The 25,425-nt window shown below is 40.3% G+C and overlaps 2 protein-coding genes across 4 annotated transcripts in view; one reads left to right on the top strand and one right to left on the bottom strand.

Annotated features, from left to right (window-relative positions):
* LOC118109127 (unconventional myosin-IXAa-like) overlaps window positions 1–7,016 on the bottom strand; it is a 143,146-nt gene extending 136,130 nt beyond the window's left edge. For 2 of the 3 annotated variants that reach the window (XM_047339721.1, XM_047339722.1), the window contains exon 1: window positions 6,705–7,015. The gene's annotated coding sequence lies outside the window, so the exon portion shown is untranslated. Of the gene's footprint in view, window positions 1–6,704 lie in introns of all 3 variants that reach the window. The other variant, XM_047339720.1, reaches the window with a different exon arrangement.
* Window positions 7,017–15,388: 8,372 nt separating this feature from the next.
* Window positions 15,389–21,009, top strand: psma4 (proteasome 20S subunit alpha 4). The gene is made up of 9 exons (XM_035157814.2): window positions 15,389–15,478; window positions 16,763–16,793; window positions 17,566–17,608; window positions 17,743–17,905; window positions 18,160–18,237; window positions 18,762–18,850; window positions 19,278–19,408; window positions 20,516–20,639; window positions 20,805–21,009. Exons 2-9 carry the CDS (start codon window positions 16,791–16,793, stop codon window positions 20,951–20,953), a joined length of 780 nt encoding a protein of 259 aa, XP_035013705.1. The 5' UTR covers window positions 15,389–15,478; window positions 16,763–16,790; the 3' UTR covers window positions 20,954–21,009.
* The last annotated feature ends 4,416 nt before the right edge of the window (window positions 21,010–25,425 follow it).

Here is a 25,425-nt window from a genome sequence, read left to right as displayed (position 1 = left end):
ACTTTTTTTCATTTAAAAAAAGGAAAAAATGAAGGTTGACGATAAAAACGTTTTTTTTTTATTGTTAAGTCTAAGGCTAACAAAAATCCCCATATAAGTAAAACCTAACACAACTACAATAATTTAACACTAAATAGCAGTTTCAGTTCTTAATACAACAAAATATTCCAAACTTCAATCGTCTCCACTGCCGAGTTCAGTGACGCTTTCAAATGTATCCCCTAAGTTTGTTGTGTTCCTCTCTTTACACGTCCTGGTGTCGGAATTCTTTCACATTAAACACAGCCACACTTTCAACCGTTTAGCGTGAGGCATTTTGTTGTTGTGCCGACTTGAGGTATGGCTACTAGCTGACTGTAGGCTAATGTTACTTGCTGCCACCAGGTTTAAGTGTAATGTTAACAAGGCACGTGTGCTGATGTTTATGTTGCCTGTCAGCAGGGAAACTATTTCAGTGCATAGCTCAGGCACCGTAATCTGCATTGTGATTCAGTCCGGCCGTGTAGGAACCAAGCCCTCAATGCAAAACCAACAATGCATTAGTGTCAATGATATCTCAAGTCAGCTGGATACTGTTGTATTTCTTTAGAGTTACTCAAATAGGAGGATTTCCAGCTGTGGATTGATACACACATGTCCTATATACTCCAGTGAGTATTTACTGCAGCAGGATGAATTGAAAGGATGTGTTCGCCAGTTCAGCAATGAGACTTTTTTGTGTATTAGGAATGAGGTGCCAGAGAAGATTGAGAGATAATAGATCAGCCATTGAAAACAGACAATACTTGTTTGTGGAAGGAATAGGTTGGTTTTAGCTTTTTTCATGCATTTTCTGATGATGATAATAATATATTGAATATAATCATCCATATCCTTTAAATGAATAGAATTCTGTACCTGAAAAATTATTAGTTAATGTCCATCAAAATCAAAGAGTGGTCGCCAAACTGAAAACGCACGAGGACATGACATTTACTCTGCGGACAGAGGCCTCAATATGACATAATGCACTGCAGAACTACATTATAAAACATAATAATGTGTTATTCATCCAGCCATGAAAAAGAGCTAAACTGGGCTACTGTCAAACTTTAACCTTGTGTAGATTTCCTCACTAACAAAGGCCAGTGACAACAATGGAAACCTGACTACTTTTACTGTAGTATCTTCTCCTCTAGTCTGTGTCAAGACAAAGACAGATGCTATTTGAGGTGCGCCCCCCCCCCCACACACACACACACATTACCACCACCATTGTAAAAGGCTCTATAAATATACCTGCTTGGAGATGCATATAGCCGCACTGACATGGTAACATTGACCTCATCCTGGTATTGTCTTACATGAAGCCTTGAGCTCAGCTGCAGCAGCGGGTCTGAACGTGATTCGACTGCTCCAGCAAGGACATTGGGATCCAGTGGCGATCAGCTTCCTACAACACAACCGTTTGGTGTAAACCCATCAGCTCAAAACAGAAATGCAGGTCAGTGGGTTTGGGGACTCGAATGATTTTCAGTGGTTTACAGTAGACGGGCTCTTTAGCTCCTCCTTAAACCTTCTGATGAGCTTATCTCCATGATCTAATACATCAACATCATCACAGTCTGCGGACCATGATAAATCTTCAAGAAACATCAGTTAGTATGAAACAAGGTCACATATGGGCCAGCTAATACTGTACAGTTTTACAAGTCCTTGATGTTCTCATTCACAGATAAATCAGTAATCCTCAGGTGACACTCAGTATTATTGTGTATTCAGGCTTGACACGTTTCATTCACTGCTGTTTCTACCCCTAGGAATGATGTTGATGTTAATGTGCAACAGAAAATACATCACAGCCACATTAAACTAGACTACCTCTGCCAGAAGGTCTCCTTTGGAAACGCCACTTAAATTCACTAGATCCAGATTACCATTTTAGATATGCACCAGATTGCACAAACTCAATAAATATCAGTCCCTTAAACATGTCAGATTTTTTTCATCGAGACCCATGAATTATTCATTGAGGAATCAATAAAAATGTGCTACCACAAAATGCTAAAGACAATAAGAAAAGAAAATCCTGGATCCACACCAATATATATGGGTTCTCCCTTGATCCATACCGCATTCTTCCACCAAGTTTTGTGGAAATCCATTCAGTAGCTTTTGCGTAACCCTGCTAAATAACCAACAAACAAATGCAGATAACCTGATAAACAGAGACTAAACGTGTCCAAAAACTCTTTGGATAGAAACTTGTGTCTGTGAAAGTCCAAGTCCTCCCATCCCTCCCTGTCCAACCAGCTCCCAGCACTTCAGTCACTCTGAAAAAAAAAACAACGTTGCCTCTGAACATAACCCAGCCTGCCATTACATTTGTCAGCACAATGTAATTTAGAGAATCGCTTGGTACTCAGAGACAGGGCTGACTCTTTCAACTAAGGGTGCGTTCACGTCTAACATGTCTGCGGAGGTTCAAACAAACCAACTGCAGAGCAGAGGCTCCCTTTGCTTTCACATGAACTCTGCTGCCATTCATTTGTGGTGTGAAAACAAAGCAGATCAACCACAGGATGTTGTAAAACCAGATATGTGATTTTAGCATGAATCCAAAAGCTAAACATCTGTCTGTTGATTGTGAACTGTCTTATCTTATGGCGGCCTATGTATTTATTCAGGATCACTTAGCAGCCATATGCCTGTCACTGTGAGGGCAAAGATTAAAACATCAACAGCACATGTGAGAGATTATCATTTAAAAAGTGAGGAAGCTTAGCTTTTCCTAACTAAACCCCAATAATATCACAATACTGGAATGGCACTTAATACAGCGTATACCTCCGCTTAGGCCAAACAGTCCCCCATACAATCAAGTTGCACCAGATTTCACAAACTCATAGTTATCATATTGATCCATTAATTTTGCTGGGGAAATTGTGAAATATAAAAAATAACCATATCTCACAGTGTTAAAGAAATGTCCTGGATCCACATCTGCACGAAAATGTAATGGGTTCTTCCCTGACCCATAGCACATTCTTTTCGTTTCATGGAAATCCATTGTCTTGTTTTTGTGTAATCTTGCTTACAAACAAACCAACCGTCAGACAAACGGACGTGGATGAAATTGTTTGATTTTTGAGGTAATAAAATGACTCTTTTCGACCTGTTTATATGTATTCATCACGCAGACTGCACATAAAGATGGACGACATGTCTCTTCCCCAAAAGAGAAGCCAAAGCATCTCAATCGCCACCTGGTGGCTGCAGCATTTGAGGTCACAAATCTCACCCCCTCCATGTTAGTAGATGGGACATGGACCAAAGTTACAAGTCAAATAAATTCTAATCAAAGATGGTTTCTATCATTGTAGGTAGTTTTTATCACACTGTTAATTTTTCCAAGTAAGTTTGGTTTTAACTAGTTACTTGATGCTGTTAAAACAAGGTGAAACGTCATGATTGACAGCTGAGACTGACTGGTCGAGCGTATGTATTAGAGGGACCATGTTACCGCGGGTCCATCCCCCAATCACTACTGCACAGACTAAATATGCGCAAGATGGCAGCATTCTTATCTGGGAAAATGTTGCTACATTTGTGGATAGTTGGAGGAAGTGGAGATGCGTCATCCATCTTTATTTACAGTCTATGGTTCATCATTTACAAACTATGTGTTGATTTTGTCTTGGTCCAGACTGAGGACACCAAACTGCAGGTAAGAGCTGCAACGAATGAGTTATCACACCCTGTCATCTGCTCAGTCATTAGACTACATGAGACAACCAATGAGAAACTACCTTCTTGAAAGTGAAGTACATTTAAATCATTTTCACACCCAGTTCTCAAGTCTTTAAATTTGATTTTCCAATCAGATCTCAGTGGAAAGGCTTCATACATGAAAGCAGCCTTGTTTCTCCTCTTGACTCACTGTGTTCATAAATACTGAATGAACAGCTGATGGCAGACCTGTCACAAAGTGTCTTGAGAACGGGAACTAGATGTTGAGATGAACATCCCATGATGTTGAAGGAGCAGCTACAACCGGAGAGATGCTAAGGAAAACATCCACTCTGTAAGTATCTATAGAGGTGTAGACTAAACGGATAAGAGGCCTCTACTGTTGCTTTGAGCTTTGATCACTGTGGTGATGTTTGTATTGACTGTGACTGGGCAGAAACAGTCACAGGCTCTTCTTCTGCCGTGACGTCTTTACCTGTCACATGTTTAAAAGCGAGGAATTTCTGAGCGGCTTTTAAGCTGCTCCGCTGCGTTCACGGGTACATTCGCTGGGCGGCTGGAGCTGTCAAAGCAATGTTTTCAGTCATGCTCTCAAGGGCTTTGCCACTTACGTAATAAGCTGAATGAAATGTTAATGTCAGCAAAGTTGACATGGCAATAAGGGAATTCTGTTCTAACTGAACTGGCAGCAGGAAGGGGGGCCGAGTCAGATGAGTGGACTGCAGACCACCTCAACAAGGTGAGACGCTCTCCTAGGAACTGTCTTGGCATTTCAAAATAATGCACCTGTACTGACTCTGCCACAGGTCGGCAGGGACTCGTCACATGCACGCTCAGTTCTTTGCTGCTGCTGCTCGACATGAGCCCTTCAGAGCCAGAGGAGGAGGTGGAGGAGGAGGAGGGTGGGTCTCCTCTTGAAGCTTCTCGGCTTGTGGACAGAGACCTTAGGGGCAGTGGTGGTCTGGTCTGGTCTGACTGAGGTCATGTTTTAACATGTCAGCTGGACTGAAAACAGCCTCATTTCAGCTCCAGCTGAAGCCTGCCTAACAAACCCACGTAGTTTGTTGCTGCTATTTTTTAGCTCTCAGCTGAGTAAGGATCAGAAGTAAGAAATATTTAAATTAATAAATCATCTGCCGAATATTTTCTATCACTGTTTAAAAAATATATATATATATATGTTTATATATATTCCCAAAACCAAACATGACATTTTCAAAGATGTCCTGTCTTATCCCAATAAGTCCCACAAGTCGACCGTTTCTCCAGACAAAACAAAAACAGTGATCATTTTTGTAGGTGTTATAGATCCAGACGACATTTTGACTAATCTAACCCCCTAAACCCATAGCTGATGCTTTTTGGTCAATGTGTGCTCTTGTTCTCCACACAGACTGTTTACCTGAGAGCAACCAAAGCCTGATTAAACGTGATCTAGAAATGGAAACCAGAAAACTTCCAGCCCCCAAATCTTGTCCATCATCTACCCATTCTGTACATTCACAAGCAGAATCTGTTTTTCTTGACAAATCTTATCCAAACTAGCAATCCAAAACTCGAAAAAGGAAAAAAGCATCACAGAAGATGGAATCAAAAAATCCTCCATCCTTTCTTAAATAATTGATAAAACAATAAAATAAATATCAAATTAACTGATTCATTTTCTGTTGATTAAATAATCACTTAAACAAATAACCATATATGGTCACTGGTTTTGGTCTGATTTTGCTCCATCATAACCTCTATCACTTCTTCCTGCTGAATTTCCAGTTTATTTGATCAGATTCACAATATTAAAGCACTTTAATTTGTAAAACAGTGGCTTGAAGTTTTAAAGCTTAAAAAAAAATAAAGGTGGCATCTCTTTATATTCCCTGTGTTATTGCAGCTGACGTGTTCTTTTCACTCGTAGAGGAAGGTTCATTTACGTCTTGACAACTAACAATTACATTCATCATAAGTCCATCTGTTGATTATGTATCAACAGATCAGTTCATTGTGAAACCATGACAGTCCACAACCCAGATTTACTTTGACATGAGAAGACCAGCGAATATGAACATCTGAGAGGCTCAAACTGTTTATTTCCCCAGTCAATCACTTACTGATTAATCAGCTCTGGTTTCAGCTCTAGTCGGGGTAGCTGCACGTTTCCTGTTTCTGACAACAGGCCTTTCATTCTCTTCTGACACTGGTGAGTTTGTGCTCATCAACAGGGTGTCATATGCTTCGCGATCAGCAGGCCACACACCAATGTGGGGATTGCAGCAGCAGCAGCAGCAGCAGCAGCAGCAGCGTGATGTAAGCAGCATCACACATGACGAACAAACATGTCACAACAATCCATCACAAAAACCCTGCAGCTTTTACAGCATCAGCTTCATCCCCACCACCACCACCACCACCATCATCATCATCATCATCATCAGACAGATCCACTCAGAGCTCCAAAAATGAACCAAACCATCTCTGCATGCATCGAGCTCTGTGCACATTTACACCAGTGCGTCACATTTATTTCACACACACACACACACACACACACACACACACACAGACACACACACACACACACACACACACACACACACTGCAGACCAGATGTGGCGTCCAGCATTACCTTCACTGGGCAGCCTCTGTCTGCAGCTGCACATTTACGCATTATGTAAGAAAACAGCGTGACATTCATCCGAGGCGGCGGTAGCAGGGGTGATGTGAGGGGGGGGGGAGAGGGCCTGGGAGCCCGGGAGCCCCTGGGTGCGTACTGCTGGAAGGTGTCCCTGACCGTGACTATTCATGACTGTCCCCGTCACACACGTAATGCGCTGAAGTGTAAAATGTGGGCAGGGAGGCTGCAGCTGATGTGCTGACACTGAGGCGGACACACCGGAGCCGTGACATCCACCGCTCCGTGTAGCTGACGGTAACCCCCCCCCGGGCTGTGAGCGCTCACTGACTGGGGAGAAAGAGCTTACCTCCACCGCTGTGCCTCCAGTCCTCCGCTCCGTTAACCTCCGCTCTTCGGTTTTTTCCTCCGACGAGGAAGAGCGGGCGAGCCGTGCGCCTCCTGTCCGCAAACCCGGGCTGCTGTCCCCGCAGGAAGACGCCGCACCACGTATCCGTCCGCTGGAGAAAGAAGCAGCTCCCGGAGCAGCGAGGATATGATCCCGGTTTCTCTGCTCCTCTGTCGGAGTCCTCACCGCGTCTGTGTTCACTCCTCCCGTCACCTCGCCCTCCTCCCAGCGCGCCTCTCCCCCTCTCTACACGCCGAGCCGTGCGTGCACTCGCACCGCGCGTCCACGTAGGCCCGAGGGTGGGAGCGAGCCGACAGAGGTTTAATAAGAGAAGAAGAGTGTTGGAGGAGGGAGGGGCTCAAGAGGAGTCTGCGTGTCCACTGTCTGTCCACTGTCTGTCCACTGTCTGTTTTAACTGTGTGTCCACTGTCTGTTTTCACTGTGTCCACTGTCTGTCCACTGTCTGTTTTAACCGTGTGTCCACTGTGTGTCCACTGTCTGTTTTCACTGTGTCCACTGTCTGTTGTCTGTTTTCACTGTGTCCACTGTATGTCCACTGTGTGTTTTCACTGTGTGTCCACTGTGTGTCATGTTTTTCACTGTGCCCACTGTCTGTCCACTGTCTGTTTTCACTGTGTCCACTGTATGTCCACTGTGTGTTTTCACTGTATGTCCACTGTGTGTCCACTGTCTGTTTTCACTATGTGTCCACTGTCTGTCCACTGTCTGTTTTAACTGTGTGTCCACTGTATGTCCACTGTGTGTTTTCAATGTATGTCCACTGTCTATTTTCACTGTATGTCCACTGCGTGTTTTCACTGTGTGTCCACTTTCTGTCCACTGTGTGTTTTCACTGTGTGTCCACTTTCTGTCCACTGTGTGTTTTCACTGTATGTCCACTGTGTGTTTTCAACTGTATGTCCACTGTCTGTTTTCACTGTATGTCCACTGAGTGTTTTCACTGTGTGTCCACTTTCTGTCCACTGTGTGTTTTCACTGTATGTCCACTGTGTGTCAACTGTCTGTCCACTGTGTGTTTTTACTGTATGTCCACTGTCTGTTTTCACTGTATGTTCACTGTGTGTCCACTGTGTGTCTAATGTGTGTCCACTGTATGTCCACTGAGTTTATAATGTGTATCCACTGTGTGTCCACTGATTGTGCACTGTACGTTTCACTGCATGTCCACTGCATGTCCACTGTGTGTGATGAGGCTCAATGAAGGAGGAATGACTCAATGTGGATTTCAGTTCAGGAACAAGAGAGACCAGGAGGTGTCACTCAGCATATGACTGATAGGAGTGTGGGGTGTGGCCAAAAATGTCCAAACATGAGAGAGATCCTGTGGTAATCTTCAGTTTTCATAAAAACTCAAAGGGTGTTTAATTTGTCCATTCTGAGCTACTACAAGAAACATGGCGGCGTACATAGAGAGGACCCCCCCCTGATGTAAATTTCAATATAAAGCGCTCATTCTAGGGTAAATAAAACAACAATTTGTATAGTTTAGATGAAACACATTCATGAAAACATCACTAGGATTATTTTATATTAAATTTCAGTCAATAGATCCCTTTCACCTAAATCTTACACACTGGACCTTTAAAATGGTTCTCACAAAGATATATGTACAGGAACACACACACTAACACACACACAGTCTGTCATGTCTCCAGGACTTCAGAGGACATTGATAAACTTAACCTTAGCACTTGCTTAATGACGAAATCCCTAATAAATGATCTGTGAGGTTTTCTGCGGAATTTAGTTTTTTCAATCATGTGCATTTTTTATATACAGGATTCTGTTATTTGTGTAGACATAAGAATATTTACTTCTACCTTTAAATTCATCACAGAGCAACACTATATACAGATAATCTGCTCAATAAGTCACCAGAAAGGAAAATAAGAGGATCCAAATTCCAATCTGACTTGATATATTTATTTTTACTGTATAATTTTCCATATCAAGATGCAATCCAAATTGTACAGAAAATGTATTTTATGTTGTTATTTGGAAAAATCTAACAGATTTTCTAATGTGATAAAAATAAACACACACACACACACATTCATATCGACTGCTATCAACATAGAAACATCAAATCTTACCAATTGCCACCTATAAAGAAGAATGAAAAAAGATGAATCACTTGTAGGATTTCTTTTCAGTCTCCTTGTGCACAATTAATTTTTAATTTTGAACATTGTTATTCGAAAGTAGCCTCTATATAGAGAAGGACATGGGAAATTAGGGTGAGTGCTTTTCTTTTGGTTTTCTGTAAACGCTTCTCAGGGATGGTAAACCTCAGCTAATTGCTTTTGGGATGGCGTGAGAATAAAAATGTGTAAAAGTTGCTACGCTGAACACGACTGTAATGTTGATTTCATTAGCACTGCTGTCAGAGAGATGTTACCAAGACATAATAAATGTGTGTGTGTGTGGAGTTAATTAATGATACTGAGTGTTTGAAGTTGATTCATCTTCTAATGAAATTCTGGAGTATTTCTGTGACTTAATTGCAAGAATGAGTAACAGGTTTTTTTCTCGCTGGGGCTCATGTGAGTCAGTTCTCTTCTCTCACAACACTCATCCTCGTCATTTCTCTTTCGTTATCATCATGGGGGTGTTCAGTGAAACTCAACTCTTTTTGAGGTGTATAGAAATAACATATACAGAATCTTCACTGAATCTAATTAGAGAAGATTTAGCAGCAGATCTCAGATGAAGTGCCTCAGGACTGCTTACTCTTGTAATAGAATAATACCTCTGCTGGCAGGGGACTGACACGCTTTACCTAGGAGTGTGTGTGAGGGAAGAAACAGATCGCACACACTCCTCTGGCGGGTTTGAAAACATCCCACCTGTTTTTCACAGGATCGGTTTCCAGCCCGGTGACACATTTACCAGCCAGACATTTTGAAAAGGAAATCCTCCCTTCGGCCCTGAGAGTAGGAATCCAACTCCGTGTCGAGGGGCCCTCAGCGAGCGTATTCAAACCAGTGTCAGTGTCCGAAGTGACAGGAACTTCACGTGAAATAACAGAGACGGTAGCTGAGGGCAGAGGGAGGGCTGATGGAGACAAAGGCATAGAAAGGTTTGTGTCAACCAGAAAAGTGAGATCAGATGAAGAAAAAAAAAGTTTGCTCAAAATCATGGCCAGCAGCAGAGGGGGGGTCTAGGTATTTTAGAGAAGCATTTGGACATTTTTGACTGTAAAGTAAGAATCTGTGTTCAGCTAGAATTACCACCTCACAGTTGTGTGCCTCCACCAACCAGTCAAGCTGCAGTTTATCTCTATGTCTGTCCAGACTTAGACGTAAAACATGTAGCGAAGCCTTTGAAAGAATTTTATAAAGGGTATTAAATGCATCATATCATAATAAGTGCATGAATTCTTGAGCTATTCCCAAAGACATGTGCTGTGAGGGCCCAGCCTTGAACTTTGGGGACTTAAAGCATTGAACCCGTTGGGGTCAAGGCTGGCTACTCAAGGTGACCAGGCTTTCTCTGTCAGGGCTCCAAGGCTCTGGAACTCCCTGCCCGATGAGATAAGGCTCGCCAACTCACTACCAATCTTTAAATCACGGCTCAGAACTTATTTTTACAGAAAAGCATTTCTAACATGCGACTTGTAATTATTTTCATTACAACAATCAATCTTATAGAGTTCAAGTGTGATGTTCCTGATCTCTCTCTCCCCTTCTCCCACCCCCCCACCCCCATCTCTCGCTCTTTTCTATTCCCTCTTTGCCACCCACCTCCTCTCTTCCCCATTTTTCTCCGCTCACCCAAACCGGTCGAGGCCGCCCACATTGAGTCTGGTTCTGCCAGAGGTTTCTCCGAGTTAATAAGGGAAACAATCGATTCTTCATTTTGCCATGGACTTTCCACGTGAAGCACTTTGTAACCTCGTTTAGATAAGTGCTATACAAATAAAGTTATTATTATTGACCACCGAACTCTGATCAGGTCGCCCTTAAGTCCAACTGAAGGTTTGTGTCAGAGGGAATGAAATTGCCTCCGGACATTCCTGAGCATGTTCACAAAGCGGTGATCTGATCAGCTCGCGTTTGAGTCAAGTAAAAGTTCCTTGGTGTAGAGGCATAAAAATGGATGGAGTTATTTGCAAGTTCATCTTTTGTAAAATGAAGTGTTTATCTTTTAAAAGGAAAAGTTTGACATTTTAGAAAATGCCTACATTCACTTTTTTGCCAAGAGTTACATGAGAAAGTCAATATGAAGCTACCGCTAACAGCCAGTAAGCTTAGCTGACTGGAAGCAGCCTGCCTCTCTCCACAGGTAGAATATCTCTATGGGCACAGCTAGACCACTAGTCTTATTTAAATTGCACAAAAATGATGTGCATAAACCACAATGTGCTGTTTTCAGGATTTATGCTAAGCTATGCTAACTGACTGCTAGGCATATATACATAATAATGGTCAGACTGGTGTTTTTTCAGTGTTATCTCAACTTATTTTTTGCAATAAAGAAAGGAAGCATATATGAAATATTATATGAATAAGTCGACAGAATGCTTAATCAAATGATGCAACTGTGAAAGAATCCAATGAATTGAGAAAACCAAGTTTATTTTTTATGAGATGCAAATTCATCATGCTTCTTTTCACAATATATGATGTTTGTTTTCTCTTTAAATTTAATCATGGAAGGTTTAATTTTAAGTCTGTCCAGGGTCGGAGGTAAAATCACGTCCTCAGTAATTTTTCTGGGACTTTGAGGGATTTAGAAACCCTGGTTGTCTGTACATTAGGGGGATTTTAGTATATTCAAAAATTCCAAAAGGTCTTTTAGGTCAGCAACATAAATAGATAACGTAAATAATGAAGGAGTCATTATTTTTACACCATTTTAATTTAAAAATAAATCATTTGGTTAATGGCCTAATGGTGAAACTGTACTCCAGTTGCTTAACTCCCTAATGAGCATGACATCAGTGATATTAGACATCTCGCTGAGCTGTTTCTTGCCATGTAAAAATATGACAAATATTTTCCATAGGATTGAGAAGATCACCTGGTTCAGATGACACACTGTCTGATACCTGTCGCAGTCCCTGCTGTGATTCCTCAGATGTGCCAACATTTCAAAATCCACTGCTAATTATGCTTCGTGCCACCGTTTCACAAGTATGTCTGACAATGTGATGCTGAATCGACTCTGTGACTCATGGAAACATGAGCAAAAACAAAACCGAGGTAAAAAGATAAAGAGTCACTTGGCACAACCTGTCTGGTAAAGTCTCTTTAATGTGGGAAATAACACACAGGGGTAAACTCATACCTTCCTGGAATAGTAAGGTTAATGAGCCATTAATCACTGGCGATACCGTAAAGGACTAATCTGTGGCCACAGAGGAAAAGACCTGAACACCCGAGTGAAATGACGAAATTCCCCATTTCTCTTCTATTCATATGTGCAATCTCTTCCAGTATATGCAATAATTTTCATGTCTGCTTACCTCTATATCTATTTGTTCAATATGTGTAATTTAATACTATTGCGTTCAATACCCTATCGTCTGTTTGTACCACAGTTATCTATGTATTCTTTTACTTTTTACTTAAGATAGCTTTGGCATTCTCAATTGCGTTCGTGAGCTGAATACAATGTACTTCCCTTCTACTGAGCATTTGTCTTGTGTGTGGTCTGAAAGACAATAAGGTGAATCTTGATTTTTTTTTCTCTTATGCACCTTTTTGAAAGCTGTATAACAATTTCAATTCAACTTTTTTTTTTGCTACTACCATCTGATGAGGAAGAGGCGTTCTTCTTTCTCGTTCTGTCCGTTTCATTTCACATTTCTCTATTGGCTTCCAGTTTAGGAACTAGAGTATTGTACAGTGTAAAGATTTAGAAGTATTGATCACCTTCTGTGTAATTTGACCTTTGACAAGAAGCTGATGAAAAGTACTGAGGCTCTACAGAGAGTTTGACTGTAAGACTGTAAATGTTTGGTTTATCTGGGGATCCTCCTGCTCACGGTGTCTGGGGATCCTCTCCCATATTTCACCTGGGTGCTCGGCATCTTTTTCCACTGCACTGAGTTTTATAGGGACCAATAAAAATCTCTTTGGAGCAGAACACAAGGGGATAAATAATGATTACAACAACATACGTCCCTTTAGTGGAATCAAAAAGTTAAGGCCAAAGGAGTTTGGATACTTCACATCCATGAGTCCGCTTTAAGTCTGGATGTCAAAACAACGTGGGTATTAGATTGCTCCTGAGAGGTCATAGAGTATGTCGATTCATATACATTTATTAAAGTTTTACAAGGTAACACACACACACACACACACACACACACACACACACACACACACACACACACACACACACACACACACTCAGAAATCCCAGCACACCCTTTGCTTTCTGTCACTCAGGTAACTCCTCACAACGAGCCTGGGGGCATCTCACAGACTTGTCAGACGGTTTATTGTGCAAGCAAGTGATTTATTTTATCAAAACACGAGAGGAATCAAAATAAACACACACAGAGTGTCTGTCCTCAGGTCGTTTTTGAATGCTTCGTGTCAGCTTTGAAAGATCTGAATCGGACAGTAACAGTCGATCTATTAGCCATGATCCGTGTTGTTATGGGGCTATTTTGGAAACTGTATATCCTCCAGCAGCGAGAGCATCCCTTAGGATGTATGTTTTGGGCTCAGCTCAACTGTTTAAAATTACACTCTGCAGTGAGAACAATGTAAAAATTGTGTTACAGGCCCTAAAAATACAAATATGCTGAATGAGATATAAATCATGTCCAGGAGGACCTGAGAACCGCAGCAGACACCGGGCCAGCAAAACAAATCCAAACACAGTGTGCTCCTCGTCTCTGGATAAACAGTTAAACACTGCGCAGTTATGGGTTGTTATTGAGGTGTTGCAGCTGCAGCTCTCCACTTTCCTGCACCAATCCTCAGAGAACAATGTAAGGATGTGATTATTTTTGATAATATCAAGGTAAGCTGCCAGGCTTCGGCAGCCCTGGGCTCTATTACTGAGAGGAAAACCTCAGTCAAGAAGCAAGTTGTGCTCCACAATGCTACAGTGCTGTGCTATCACTGAACCAATGTGCAGATCTCAACATGTGATTTGATATTCTCAATTTTTGAGAAGTAATTTATCTTTTTTCAAAATCAATCTCACGTCAAAGTCCATTTAGTAGCCGTTAACGTCTTTGTTCTGCATGCTCCACTATCTTTTCAGTCTCTGAGTTTCACTTTAGTTTTGTCAGTTCATCTTGACACCGTTGAGTTCAGCACTCCATCACTTTGTTTAGAACTGGGTTAAACCAAAGTAAATTAATTAAATAAAACAAAAGCAAAGCAATCTTTATGAATAAAAATCAATCACACACATATACTGCCATAATCTGACTAGAGAGGTCAGAGGTCAGCTGCAGGGCAGATTTATTGGACTGATCAGTTGTTTGGACAAAGTCTGCACTGAAGCCGACTCTCAATGTTTTAGATCTCACCACCAGGCAGAGTGAACAGCAACGAGCTCCACAGTAGATCCAGTAAACTGGCCTCGTTTTAAACACACTTCCAAAGAGAGAGCGCTCTCTGGCGGTCAGAGTAGTTTGTTACATACATGCATAGATCTCAAATATGACAAAAAACAAACAAAACACCAGACACTGTGAACGCGTGTTTTACAGTTTGGTGGATTGAATCCTTTTATCTGATCTGTACTTGCATGACCAGATCTATTTTACTAGGTTTAACTAAATATTAATAATTTTTTACACAGAACCATCACTTACATTGGAACTGAATCACGAAGGGGAATCTCACCGTGGCCAATTCGAACAGGAGGAATGATCACAGCCTTTCAATGAGCAGTACATATGGAAACTTGACTATTATAAAACAGATTTCACAACTTGTGAACCAATCACCCAACATACTTGTATGTGTTTAATGTCTTTAAGAATGTCACATAAGAGCAGACACAGAATGGAGAAGTCAAGTCTTTTCCTTTTTCATAATATGAAAATACCTTGACAGTAAGAAGTCAAACGTTTATAAACTCTCAGGTATAAGAACCACAACTAACATTTATTAGAACCACAATGATTTGACTTGTTGAGCAAAATGTCTAAAAGGATGGAAGGTTAGTAATAAAACCTGGTGTTAAACATCAATAAGCAGTTTATATTCCAGAAGTCCTGCAGCAACACATATTAATATTATATAAATAAATAGTCTGTGGTTCCTCAATTTTTAAATTATATGTTAGTTAAATAACAAAAAAAAGTTTAATTAATGATAAAAAAAAGAATCAATAAATAAAACATGATAAATACTAACAGGGCAGTAACTGTTATCCTGGGTGACAGAAAATAATTCTTCATAGTAAAACCAAAAAGCTAACTCTTTGGTTTTAGTGAGGATTATTAACGTATCCTACAAATTAAGCTGATTTATAAAAGTATTACACTTTGGAGAGGACTTTGAAAAACCAGGCAGTGAAGTGTAAAGAACAGCTTCATATCTTGTGGCCAAGCTGCATTAAGACGTGGCAACAAGAATATAAGAATATTTTCCACCAGCGTCAGGAAAGATGCTCCGTTGGGTTCAGAAAGTGTTCAATAAAGCTTTTTCAACTTTTGAGTCGCGCAATAAAATCGTCTACGCCTCTTGCGTGTGTGTGTGACGTCATCACAAGGCGCCCTACAGAAAGCATTTAAAGCGGTGAGTAAACATTTTGTCAGTTTCTCATTTAACGTGGTGACTTCTTCTTGTTTCTAGTGTGGTGTGTTCACTAAAAGACTCTATGAGCTTCATGTGTAGACGCTAAAGCCGCTGTTTGTGTTGAATTATATCACGAGTCTCTAAACCAATGTAAACACAGACAAGATGGTAATAATCATAATCATAATCATGATCATGATCATGATCATAATCTTGATCATAATCATCATTATGATTATTATTATAATAGGTAGGTAAGTAGATACTAACCTCGGTGTGTAGTTGTGTGTTGGACCTTATCAAGTCTTAGTTTAGTCTCTTTCACTTTCACTGACTCAACCAGCAGATCTGCAGGCTGCGCTAGTATTGCACAAATGATTGATAATGCTAATTAATCACAATAAAATACTTTAAAGTATTTATAATACAAGTATTTTAGTATATTTGACTGATGTATTGATTAACACATCACACTGTAGAAATAGGCAGCTTATCATGTAGATCTAGTTCAAACTAATGTGATAATGTGACAACAGTTCTTCAATAAATCCTCTGTCATGAAGAATACACTCTTCTGTTTTCTTCCAACTGTGTTAAATGGTGTTAATTAAACTTTATCATAAGGATGCAACAAAAACGGAACATTACAACCTTCATGAAAGAGGATTAGTTTCAGTACTGTTGGATCAGATTGCTTTAGTTGTAAAGCTTTAAAGCTAGTTCTAAAGTTTTAAAGTTAGTGGTACCTGATGATGACTGTAGTTGTTGATACATTGAGTTTAAATCCCAAGGTTTCAGGCGGAAATGCAATGTTTTTAGGGCTACAGCTGATTATATAATTTTCCCTTTCACATTATCATCCTGCTGATGAATTTCTGAGCTACTTGTCAGGAAATGGCAAAAGAAAGCCCATCAGTTTATCAGACTCTTTTTTTTTGTCACTAAAAGCCCAATTATGTGTAATTTTTAATTGTGTAAAATGGTCAAAGAAATTCCTCACATTGGAGGAACAAGCGGCCATTTTTTGCCTTAGAGTCCAGCAATTGATTATTTCACTACTTGCTGATTAATATTCTGTCAATAAGCAAATCAATTATTTAAATGCTACAGTATATTCAGCTTTACAATATTTCCCTCTCAAATACGGTTCTAGACATTGTGAAGTCAAATACAAATGAATCAAGAGTGTACTTCAGCACAGTATTTGGGTAAATGTACTTGTTTACTTCACTGCCGTCCTCATGACGACAATAAAAATGATCTGTTTATGTTTGTTTTTTGCAGCAGTGGAGTTTGACTGCAGCCTTCAAGAATGGTGAGTTCACTAAGCAGTTAGATGTTGATGAAAGCAAACTTAAATTCACTAGATCAAGATTTTTAATTGGATCTGCACCAAATTGCACACACTCATGAATCGCAGTCCCCTAAATGTGCCTGATTTGTTTCACCAATGGGGAACATTTTGAAAAAACGCCATATCTCGCAATGCTAAAACAAATCCGCCCCTGATGCAGATCTGCACCAAAATTGAACGTGTATTTCCCTGGTTTATACCCAACCTCTTCACAAATTATAATGGAAATCAGTTGAGTGGGTTTTGTGTAATCCTGCTAACAAACAAACCCTTGCAGACAAAAACATAACCTCCTTGGCGGTGGAATAAACAACAGTATGTTTTGGCTCTAGATTGCAGTTTTATCCATTCTCCTTCTCACTGTGACAGATGTCACACTGATCTCACATTTACTATCACTCAACAGATAATGTACCACGCAACAAAGACACTTTACACTTCTGTTTCCATCGAGCCATGATGTCAAACAAACCACATCTGTGTTTTTTATGAGCAAAAAGGAAAAACACCAAAGTTCAGAGAAATTTGCCTCAAAGCTGAGAAGCCCTGACTGTGAAAACACTGAAGATGATTTTTAATCATTAAGGCCAAATGTTTTTGTTGAATTTCTATGCCATCTGTAGGAGAAAGCAGATTTATTTTACCCTTGTATCTTGGATCTTGATTACTCAAAGTTCATTAGTCTGTATTAAATAGGTCCTGATTATCTTTCCTCTCTATTCTGTCTCTGTAGTCTCGTCGATATGATTCCAGAACCACCATCTTCTCACCTGAAGGTAAAACATGTCATTTTAGTTTTTATTTTATTTCCCCCTAATTCTTAAAAGGTGTCTTGGTTCTTGAATTTCTCGCCTGCCATTGCGTCCTGTCCCTGTGTCCTCACCCTGATCGCACTGTGTGTCCACTACAGGGCGTCTGTACCAGGTTGAGTACGCCATGGAAGCCATCGGCCACGCCGGCAGCTGCCTGGGAATTTTAGCCAACGATGGCGTGTTGCTGGCCGCTGAGAGGAGGAACATCCACAAGCTGCTGGATGATGTGTTTTTGTCAGAGAAAATCTACAAGCTGAATGAGTGAGGGACTTTTTCTCGCTTCTTACGGTTGTGTTTTAGTGTCATTAGTTAGCAGTGTGCAAATATTTATAGTGAACAGTTCTATAAAAGGATGCATTTAGGTATTTATGGCTAACACAAACTTGCATTACTAAATGAATAGTGACCTATTTGTATAACTCCTTACATCAGCTTTTGACTAAATGGTTAGATCAGCTTATCACATAAAAGTCACTGTCTTTGCTCTGATCCAACATCTTTCCATTACCTGGCAGAGACATGGCGTGCAGTGTGGCGGGAATCACATCAGATGCCAATGTACTGACCAACGAGCTGAGGCTTATAGCTCAGAGGTGAGCTCTGACTCTCAAGTATTAACCATGTTCACAGTACACGACTCGCTGTTGGGAGTCTTGCAGTCGTTGTGAGTTCATACTGCATGAGTGACTGACCTGGGGAGGGGGGGGTTCATCTACTGTGTCTGGACTCCAAACCACATTTGATATCGAAAACACACCGGAGAAGTGACGCGGTGAGTCCGCCTGCCCCTCCGGCTCCTCTGTGTCATCCTGCTACAGAATGACACATCAGAGAGCAGCTCGGGTCGCATTTTTCTGACAGACCGTATCCAAACATGAGAGAAAACTAACCAATCATTTGGAAGGGGAGGGTGAGGTGAGGGGTATTAAGCTGCAACATGCAACATCACCACTAGATCCTACACACTCCTACACACTGAACCTTCAAGGGAATGCCATCGCAATGTCTTTGTGTTGTTGTCTGCAGAGACAAACACAGTAAAGCATATTGAATCTAAACTGTCCTCCAGAAGGACATAAAACGAATATTATAATGTCATTAAATGTGTATGTTACAGGTACCTGCTGCAGTACCAGGAGCCAATCCCCTGTGAGCAGCTGGTCACAGCTTTATGTGACATCAAACAGGCCTACACCCAGTTTGGAGGTAGGGAGCAGCAGCACACAGTTAAAGCAGGCTCACAGTCAGTCTGTGGTTTATCTGTAGAAACCACTGCAACTCAAACATCAGGAGCCATTTGTCATCTCTCTGAGTCCTGACGTTTTTTAGTTTTGCACTTGGCACGTGATTCAAAATATAAACCATTAGGATTAGTTTTAACTGTTTGAAAAAGAGTTTGCATCTTTCACTGTGAACGCTTGAAATCAAAGTCCCATAACAGTTTGTACATGAATAACTGGAGTTTTGTAATTGAACTTTATGCTACATCTAAAACAGCTCATTGAAATTTAAATTATGTAAACATGCTTGGTGACTGCTGTTATATGAAAATATTGTCATATGGATTTCAGTGAAGTTGCAGAAATCAAAACTAGGAACACCTCACGTTGTGTTTGTGTGCATGTTCTCTCAGGAAAGCGTCCGTTTGGAGTCTCGCTGCTCTACATGAGCTGGGACAAACATTACGGCTTCCAGCTCTACCAGAGTGACCCAAGTGGAAACTACGGAGGCTGGAAAGCCACCTGCATTGGAAACAACAGCGCTGTGAGTCTCACTGTGTTGTGTGTTCAGCTTGTGTTCAGCTTGTGTTCAGCTTGTGTTCAGCTTGTGTTCTGCGAAATCAACTAGAATGGCACTCATTGGAGCGCATAACACGCCAAAGCCCAACAATCCCCATAACTTCAATCAAGTTGCACCAAATTTCACACACTCATAGATATCAGCTCCCTAAATATGCTTGACTTTTTCTTGCTCCAAATCAATTATTCCCTGGGAAATTGGTGAAAATACCAAAAATGCCCTATCTCGCAATGTTAACGAAAGTATTAAAAAGCTCCTGGACCCGCCCCCTGATCTGGATCCGTATAAAAATTGAATGGGTTCTATCCTGACTCATACCACATCTGTCTACCAAGTTTCTTGGAAATCCATCTTGTAGTTTTTGTTCTTGCTTACAAGCAAACAAACCAGCAAACAAATGTACAGGGGTGAAAACGTAACCTGTTGGTGGAGGTAAAAAGGTTGAAACATGAAGGAGGCCAGGAGGGGGGGGACAGGAAGTCTGAACATTCAGATTTACAGTTTGTAGAAAAATACCAGATGTGTTCAGACATGAAGGAAACTGAAACTCGATATATTGACACCAGGGGGCAGAGCTGCACTGAATCGCTGAACACAGTGGCCATGACAAAGACTGGACGATCTCAATAAACAAACATGCTGTGGCCTATTTAATGCTAATTGTGTAAGTCCTGATTCATGGTGGCTTCTGATAATCTCAGTGGGTTTCCACAGGGCTGCACGCAAAGCATTGTGGGTAACAGAGCCCCTTCAGAGCATTGTGTAAACACCTTTGTCCACAAGGCCTTACAGTAAGATGAGTACAGGCACGTTTGGCCTCTGTGTCTCTGGCGAGGTAACACAAACCAGTTCCCGACAGTGTTAGTGTTGTACTCCGCACAGTGAGATGCCCTGGAGATGATACAAGGTTTGTCAGACAGAGACGAGTCCAAAAAAGAGGAGTGGCTGAGGGTTAAATTCAGTCTTCACTTATGTAAACCGATGTCCGGGCCTTTTCTTCAGGTCTTCTACCATGATATTCTGGCATTTTGGTAGATTTTTACTTTCTTTGTCTTCTCTGCTCACTCCCAGGCAGCCGTCTCCATGCTGAAGCAGGACTACAAGGAGGGAGAGATGAGTCTCTCCTCAGCCCTCGCCCTCGCCGTCAAGGTCCTCAATAAAACTATGGATGTCAGCAAGCTGTCTGCAGAGAAAGGTGCAGATCTGGGTTGTTAGATAGACAGATGTTTGTTTGGTCCTTGGCAGTTTATATCACAATCACATCTCATTATCAAGGTTTTCTGTCATGAAATAGCCACAAATGCCCCTGGAGACAGATTCCTGACAGTGAGTGTGTGTGTGTGTGTGTGTGTTATTTCAGTGGAGATCGCCACCCTGACCCGCGAAAACGGCAAGACCTGCATCAAGGTGCTGAAGCTGAAGGAGGTGGACGAGCTGATCAAGAAGCACGAGGTGGAGGAGGCCAAAGCTGAGAAAGACAAGAAAGAGAAGGAACAGAAAGAAAAGTAGTGACGCCTGTCCGCACTTTCCATTTTTTGTGAGAGAATAAATGTGAGCTTGTGTCTGTAAAAAAAAGTTTTCAGATGTGTCGGCATGTTTTGTTTATAAAAATAAAATAGAAAAATAAAAAAATGACTTTTGGCTTCTTTTTTTTTATATTAATATTAATTGTTTTTATTGCTTCACATATAACTATGACACATGTTCTATATTGTAGTTTCTTTACATAAAATTACAAGTTATTATTATTACTCATTTATTTTCAATCTAAAACTATACAACTAAAATGGGTTTAGCTGGGGCTCAGGAGTTGGTCGGTGTTCGATCCCCGGCACCTCCAGTCTGTTTTCTGAAGTGTCCTTGGGCAAGATACTGAACCTAAAGGCTGTGTGTGAATGGTTTGTGATAGAAAAAGTGCTGCATATAGAAGCGCTGTATAAGTGAGTGTGAATGGGTGAAAAACGACTAAAGTGCTCTGAGTGGTCGCTAAGACTAGAGAAGCTCTATATAAATACTCAATTTACCACATACAACTAAACTGGGAAACACTGCTGAGTAAAGTAAATCTCCATTTAAAAAAAAAAAAAACTCCTGCAGCTTTTTTGCAGATTAAGAGCTGAGTGAGTGTAGCACAGAGCAGATGGTCATTATGTATTCTGCATGAATTGTGTAATGCATACTTGAAACTGTTATGAAATACGAAACCATGAATACACAATGATAAATATGTGCATTTTAAGTGTGACTGCTGGGTGTTTTCCAGTCTTTACTGTGAAACAGGAAGTTTAAACTGTGCATCAGGTGTTCACTGAGATCATCCTGAGCTCAGTAATGTCAGTAATGTAACTCCATGTTTTGGTCCTTGTATGGTAATAACATTAATTTAAAGGTCCAGTGTGTAAGATTTAGGTGAACGGGATCTATTGGCAGAAGTTGAATATAAATAATCCTAGTGATGTTTTCATAGCGTTTCATCTAAATTGTCCAATTTTTTGTTTTCTTTACCCTAGAACGAGCCCCTTATATTTAAATACTTTATATTTACATCAGGAGCGGGTTCTCTCTACGGAGGCTGCCATGTTTTTTTACAGTAGCCCAAACTGGACAAACTAAACACCTTTTGAATTTTACTGACAACTGAAGCTACCACAGATTATTTTTCATGATTTGAAGGGGAGGGTGAGGTGAGGGGTATTCAGCTGCAACATGCAACTGCAACACTAGATGTCACTAAATCCTACACACTGAACCTTTAAAGCAGCTACAATCAATCATTTTATATGACAGTGTCAATGATGATGTGAACAAATTTGGATTGGGTCATTCATGGTCATGGAATGTTTTTGTTCATATATGGAGGATCAAGAAGCTCAAGAGTCAGATATCTCCCTCAGGAGCTGGTTGAGACCAAAAACAGAGATAAAAGAAAGTGAATCGTGGACTGGATGAATGAAGTGGACACATACATGACTGGAAATAAGTGATCCTGTTGCTCCGTAAGAGCAGTCTCTAGTCCTGTCACATGATCTTTATCAGCCAATGGATTTTGCAAAGTATGAAACTAAATTTTTGTGCCGACATCAGGGAAAATTCCTTAAGGTGAATTTTATTTTTACATAATTCCACAAGTAATGCTTTGGATTGCTTTTATTTATTTATTGTTGTTTTTTATCACTGTGAATACATTTTTGCAATTAGTTCTTTGTAAACCCAGTTTTAAATATAATTAAAGTAATGATTTCGAAAGCCTCCATAACAACAGCTAAATGGACATCATGGCTGTTTGAGAAGCTGTAGCTACAGTGAGCACATGAATACAGAGTAGAACCACAGAGTAGAACCACAGAGCAGTATAGATTTTCTTTGGAGCATGATGTTCATGCTTCAGTGTAACAGCGTCTCTTCAGAGAGGATTAGCTGTTTTGAACTCTCCTCACCGCTCGCTCAGGACGGAGATGTGAGGTCATTTATAGGCAGTTTTCTGAGAAGCGGCATGCTGCTGAGTGCGGCTGATGTGGTAACTGCTTATCAGCCTCAGTCTGAGGTGCGTTTATGTAAAGTCAGCATAAGATTAAGGCCAGGGGACTATCTGCCTCTTGTCTTTTAGTCCCGGGGGGATTAGTTACACAGCTTGAGTGCCTGACTTTAGACTTTCAATCCATTGTTGTGACACAAGTGCTGCCTGTAGGGGGCCAGCGGAAATACATGATGCCCCAAGCAGCAGTTGGGCCCCTTAGATATGCCGATTCATTTACTTTAACTGAAGTGAGAACTAAAAAGATCAATAAATTTCGAACGTCTTCCCAGAATCCCCCCCTACATCTGCTGGATTCTGCCTCTGCTCAAAGGCTGATGGGGCAGTTGTTGAACTGGTTCCTTCTGGTCGGGCTGTGGAATCTGTCCCAGCTTTTAAATCCTGTATTAAACACATTTCTGTAGATTTTGTTTTTATAGGTAAACAGATTTTACTCCTTAATACATCTGTGCTGTGTTACCACTAGATTTCATATCTGTCTTAAATTGTTCTTACTTTATGGATTTATTTATATGCAACTGTCTCTGTGTTGTCGGTGGGATTGTATTTTATGCTGGAAAGAACTTTGGTTGCCTTGTTTGAAAAAAACTATACAATTATTATTATTGTTATTATTATTAATAATAACAATAATCTTTGATGTGTTGCCACCAGAGAATTGCACCCAAAGCGCAAAAACAGAACATTGGAAGAAACATAAAAACAAAAAAAGGGTAAGAATGCCTAAAATAGAAAAAAAACTTAAACACCAAAAAGAGGAAAACTAATTTTCAGATAACACAATAAAACAGGAAATGTTTAATAAAACAACAGTATTTCAGATAATACACTGGAAAAACAAATTTAGAATAACTTCACAATACTGAAATATTATCATATATTAATTTATGATAATATTTCAGTAAATATTGTGACTTTTGTTTCTTGTTAAGCACGTAACATTGTAACAAGTGCTATATAAAGAAAACTTTGTTATTAGATGACACCATATTATGTTGTATATGTTATGTTACATTAAATTATAATGTAATGTGAGTGGAGCTCGGTGGAGCAGTATTGTTATTGAGTGAGTCCTTGTGATACAGTTTCCTCAGTTGATGCAGCGACATGTAAAATTGTCAGCAGTGTTTGTGAACAACAATAGCAAATGACTTCTTTGGAAGGAATGTATCGAACACATTTGGTAGATGTACACAGTGAGATTTGGTGAGAACTATACTTTTTTGTGTGCAAGAAAACACAGTACGTGAGTGTTTATAGTGTCAGTCGTCTGTATTCTGCATCATGTATTCATGTGAAATTTCTATTAGTGTGGCCTTGTTTTGTTTTCTTCTGTCGTCTCAATAATCAGATTGGTGCTGCATTAGAGGCTAATATAGCACAGATGAGTCCATGGTTGTCCAGGCACTGAAAATAGACGTGTAGATCAACTGACTGTGGAGCTTGTTGCAGTGTCTGGCTGGAGGCCAGCAGTGAGCTGTTAATATGCTGCGAACTGAGCTGGGTGGAGATTAACGCCTGAGTCAGCAGTCGACTGAAACAACGACGGGTCCCCCAACTACTGTTCCTGACAAGAAAAAAACCCTGTTTAGTTTCTTCAAATCAAAGTCTTGGTTACTGCTTCTACCCTGGTGTTGTTTTAAACCAGAGTTAGTTTGGCTGCCACACAGTTTTACTTGTATAACATCTGATGTTTTCATCTGAGTTTGTGTATTTGTCAGTAAGATTTTTGCAAAAATGACTCAACCAAATTCCATGGAATTTTGTGGAGAGCTTGGGCAAGCCAAAAAGAAGAACCTATTAAAATTTGGTGTGGATCTAGGAATCCAGGAATTCTTCTTCTCTTTCTTTATTATTGCGAGATAGGGTGCAACATTTTCATTGATTTCTCAGTGAACTGATATCAATAATTGGGGGCTGCTATTAGGGAGTAAAAAGTTCTTAAACCAATATATCGGCTTATATATACCTAAAAACAATTGGCAATGCTAAGAACTCATTATCAAATCTTTAAACAAAAATGTAAGACTTTTTTTACAGGATATTTTACAGTGTAACAATAAACTTTTAAAGATAAATATAATTAAAAAGAAAACAAATGCAACCAAATACAAAGAACTTGATCCAAGAAAATTGTTTTTTTTATATTACATTACATTTCATTTAGCTGACGCTTTTATCCAAAGCGACTTACAATAAGTGCATTCAACCATCAGGGTACAAACCCAGAACAACAAGAATCATGTGAGTACAATGAGTCTTTAAAAAAAAAGCCAAACAAATGCCACATGTAAGTGCTATATACAAGTGCAACTAAACTGAATTATTATTATTTATTTTCAGCCAGTCTGCCGATTGGCCGATGCAGAGCGGACAGCTGGGGTGTAAGGTTTGACCATGTCCTGGATGCAGACTGGACCCGATCTGTTCGCAGCACGCTACGCAA

This window comes from Hippoglossus stenolepis, chromosome 5 (genome assembly GCF_022539355.2).
Source record: "Hippoglossus stenolepis isolate QCI-W04-F060 chromosome 5, HSTE1.2, whole genome shotgun sequence".
Lineage (NCBI taxonomy): Eukaryota > Metazoa > Chordata > Actinopteri > Pleuronectiformes > Pleuronectidae > Hippoglossus > Hippoglossus stenolepis.
The sequence above is the reverse complement of the archived record's forward strand: the minus strand, read 5'-3'. Positions and strand labels throughout refer to the sequence as shown.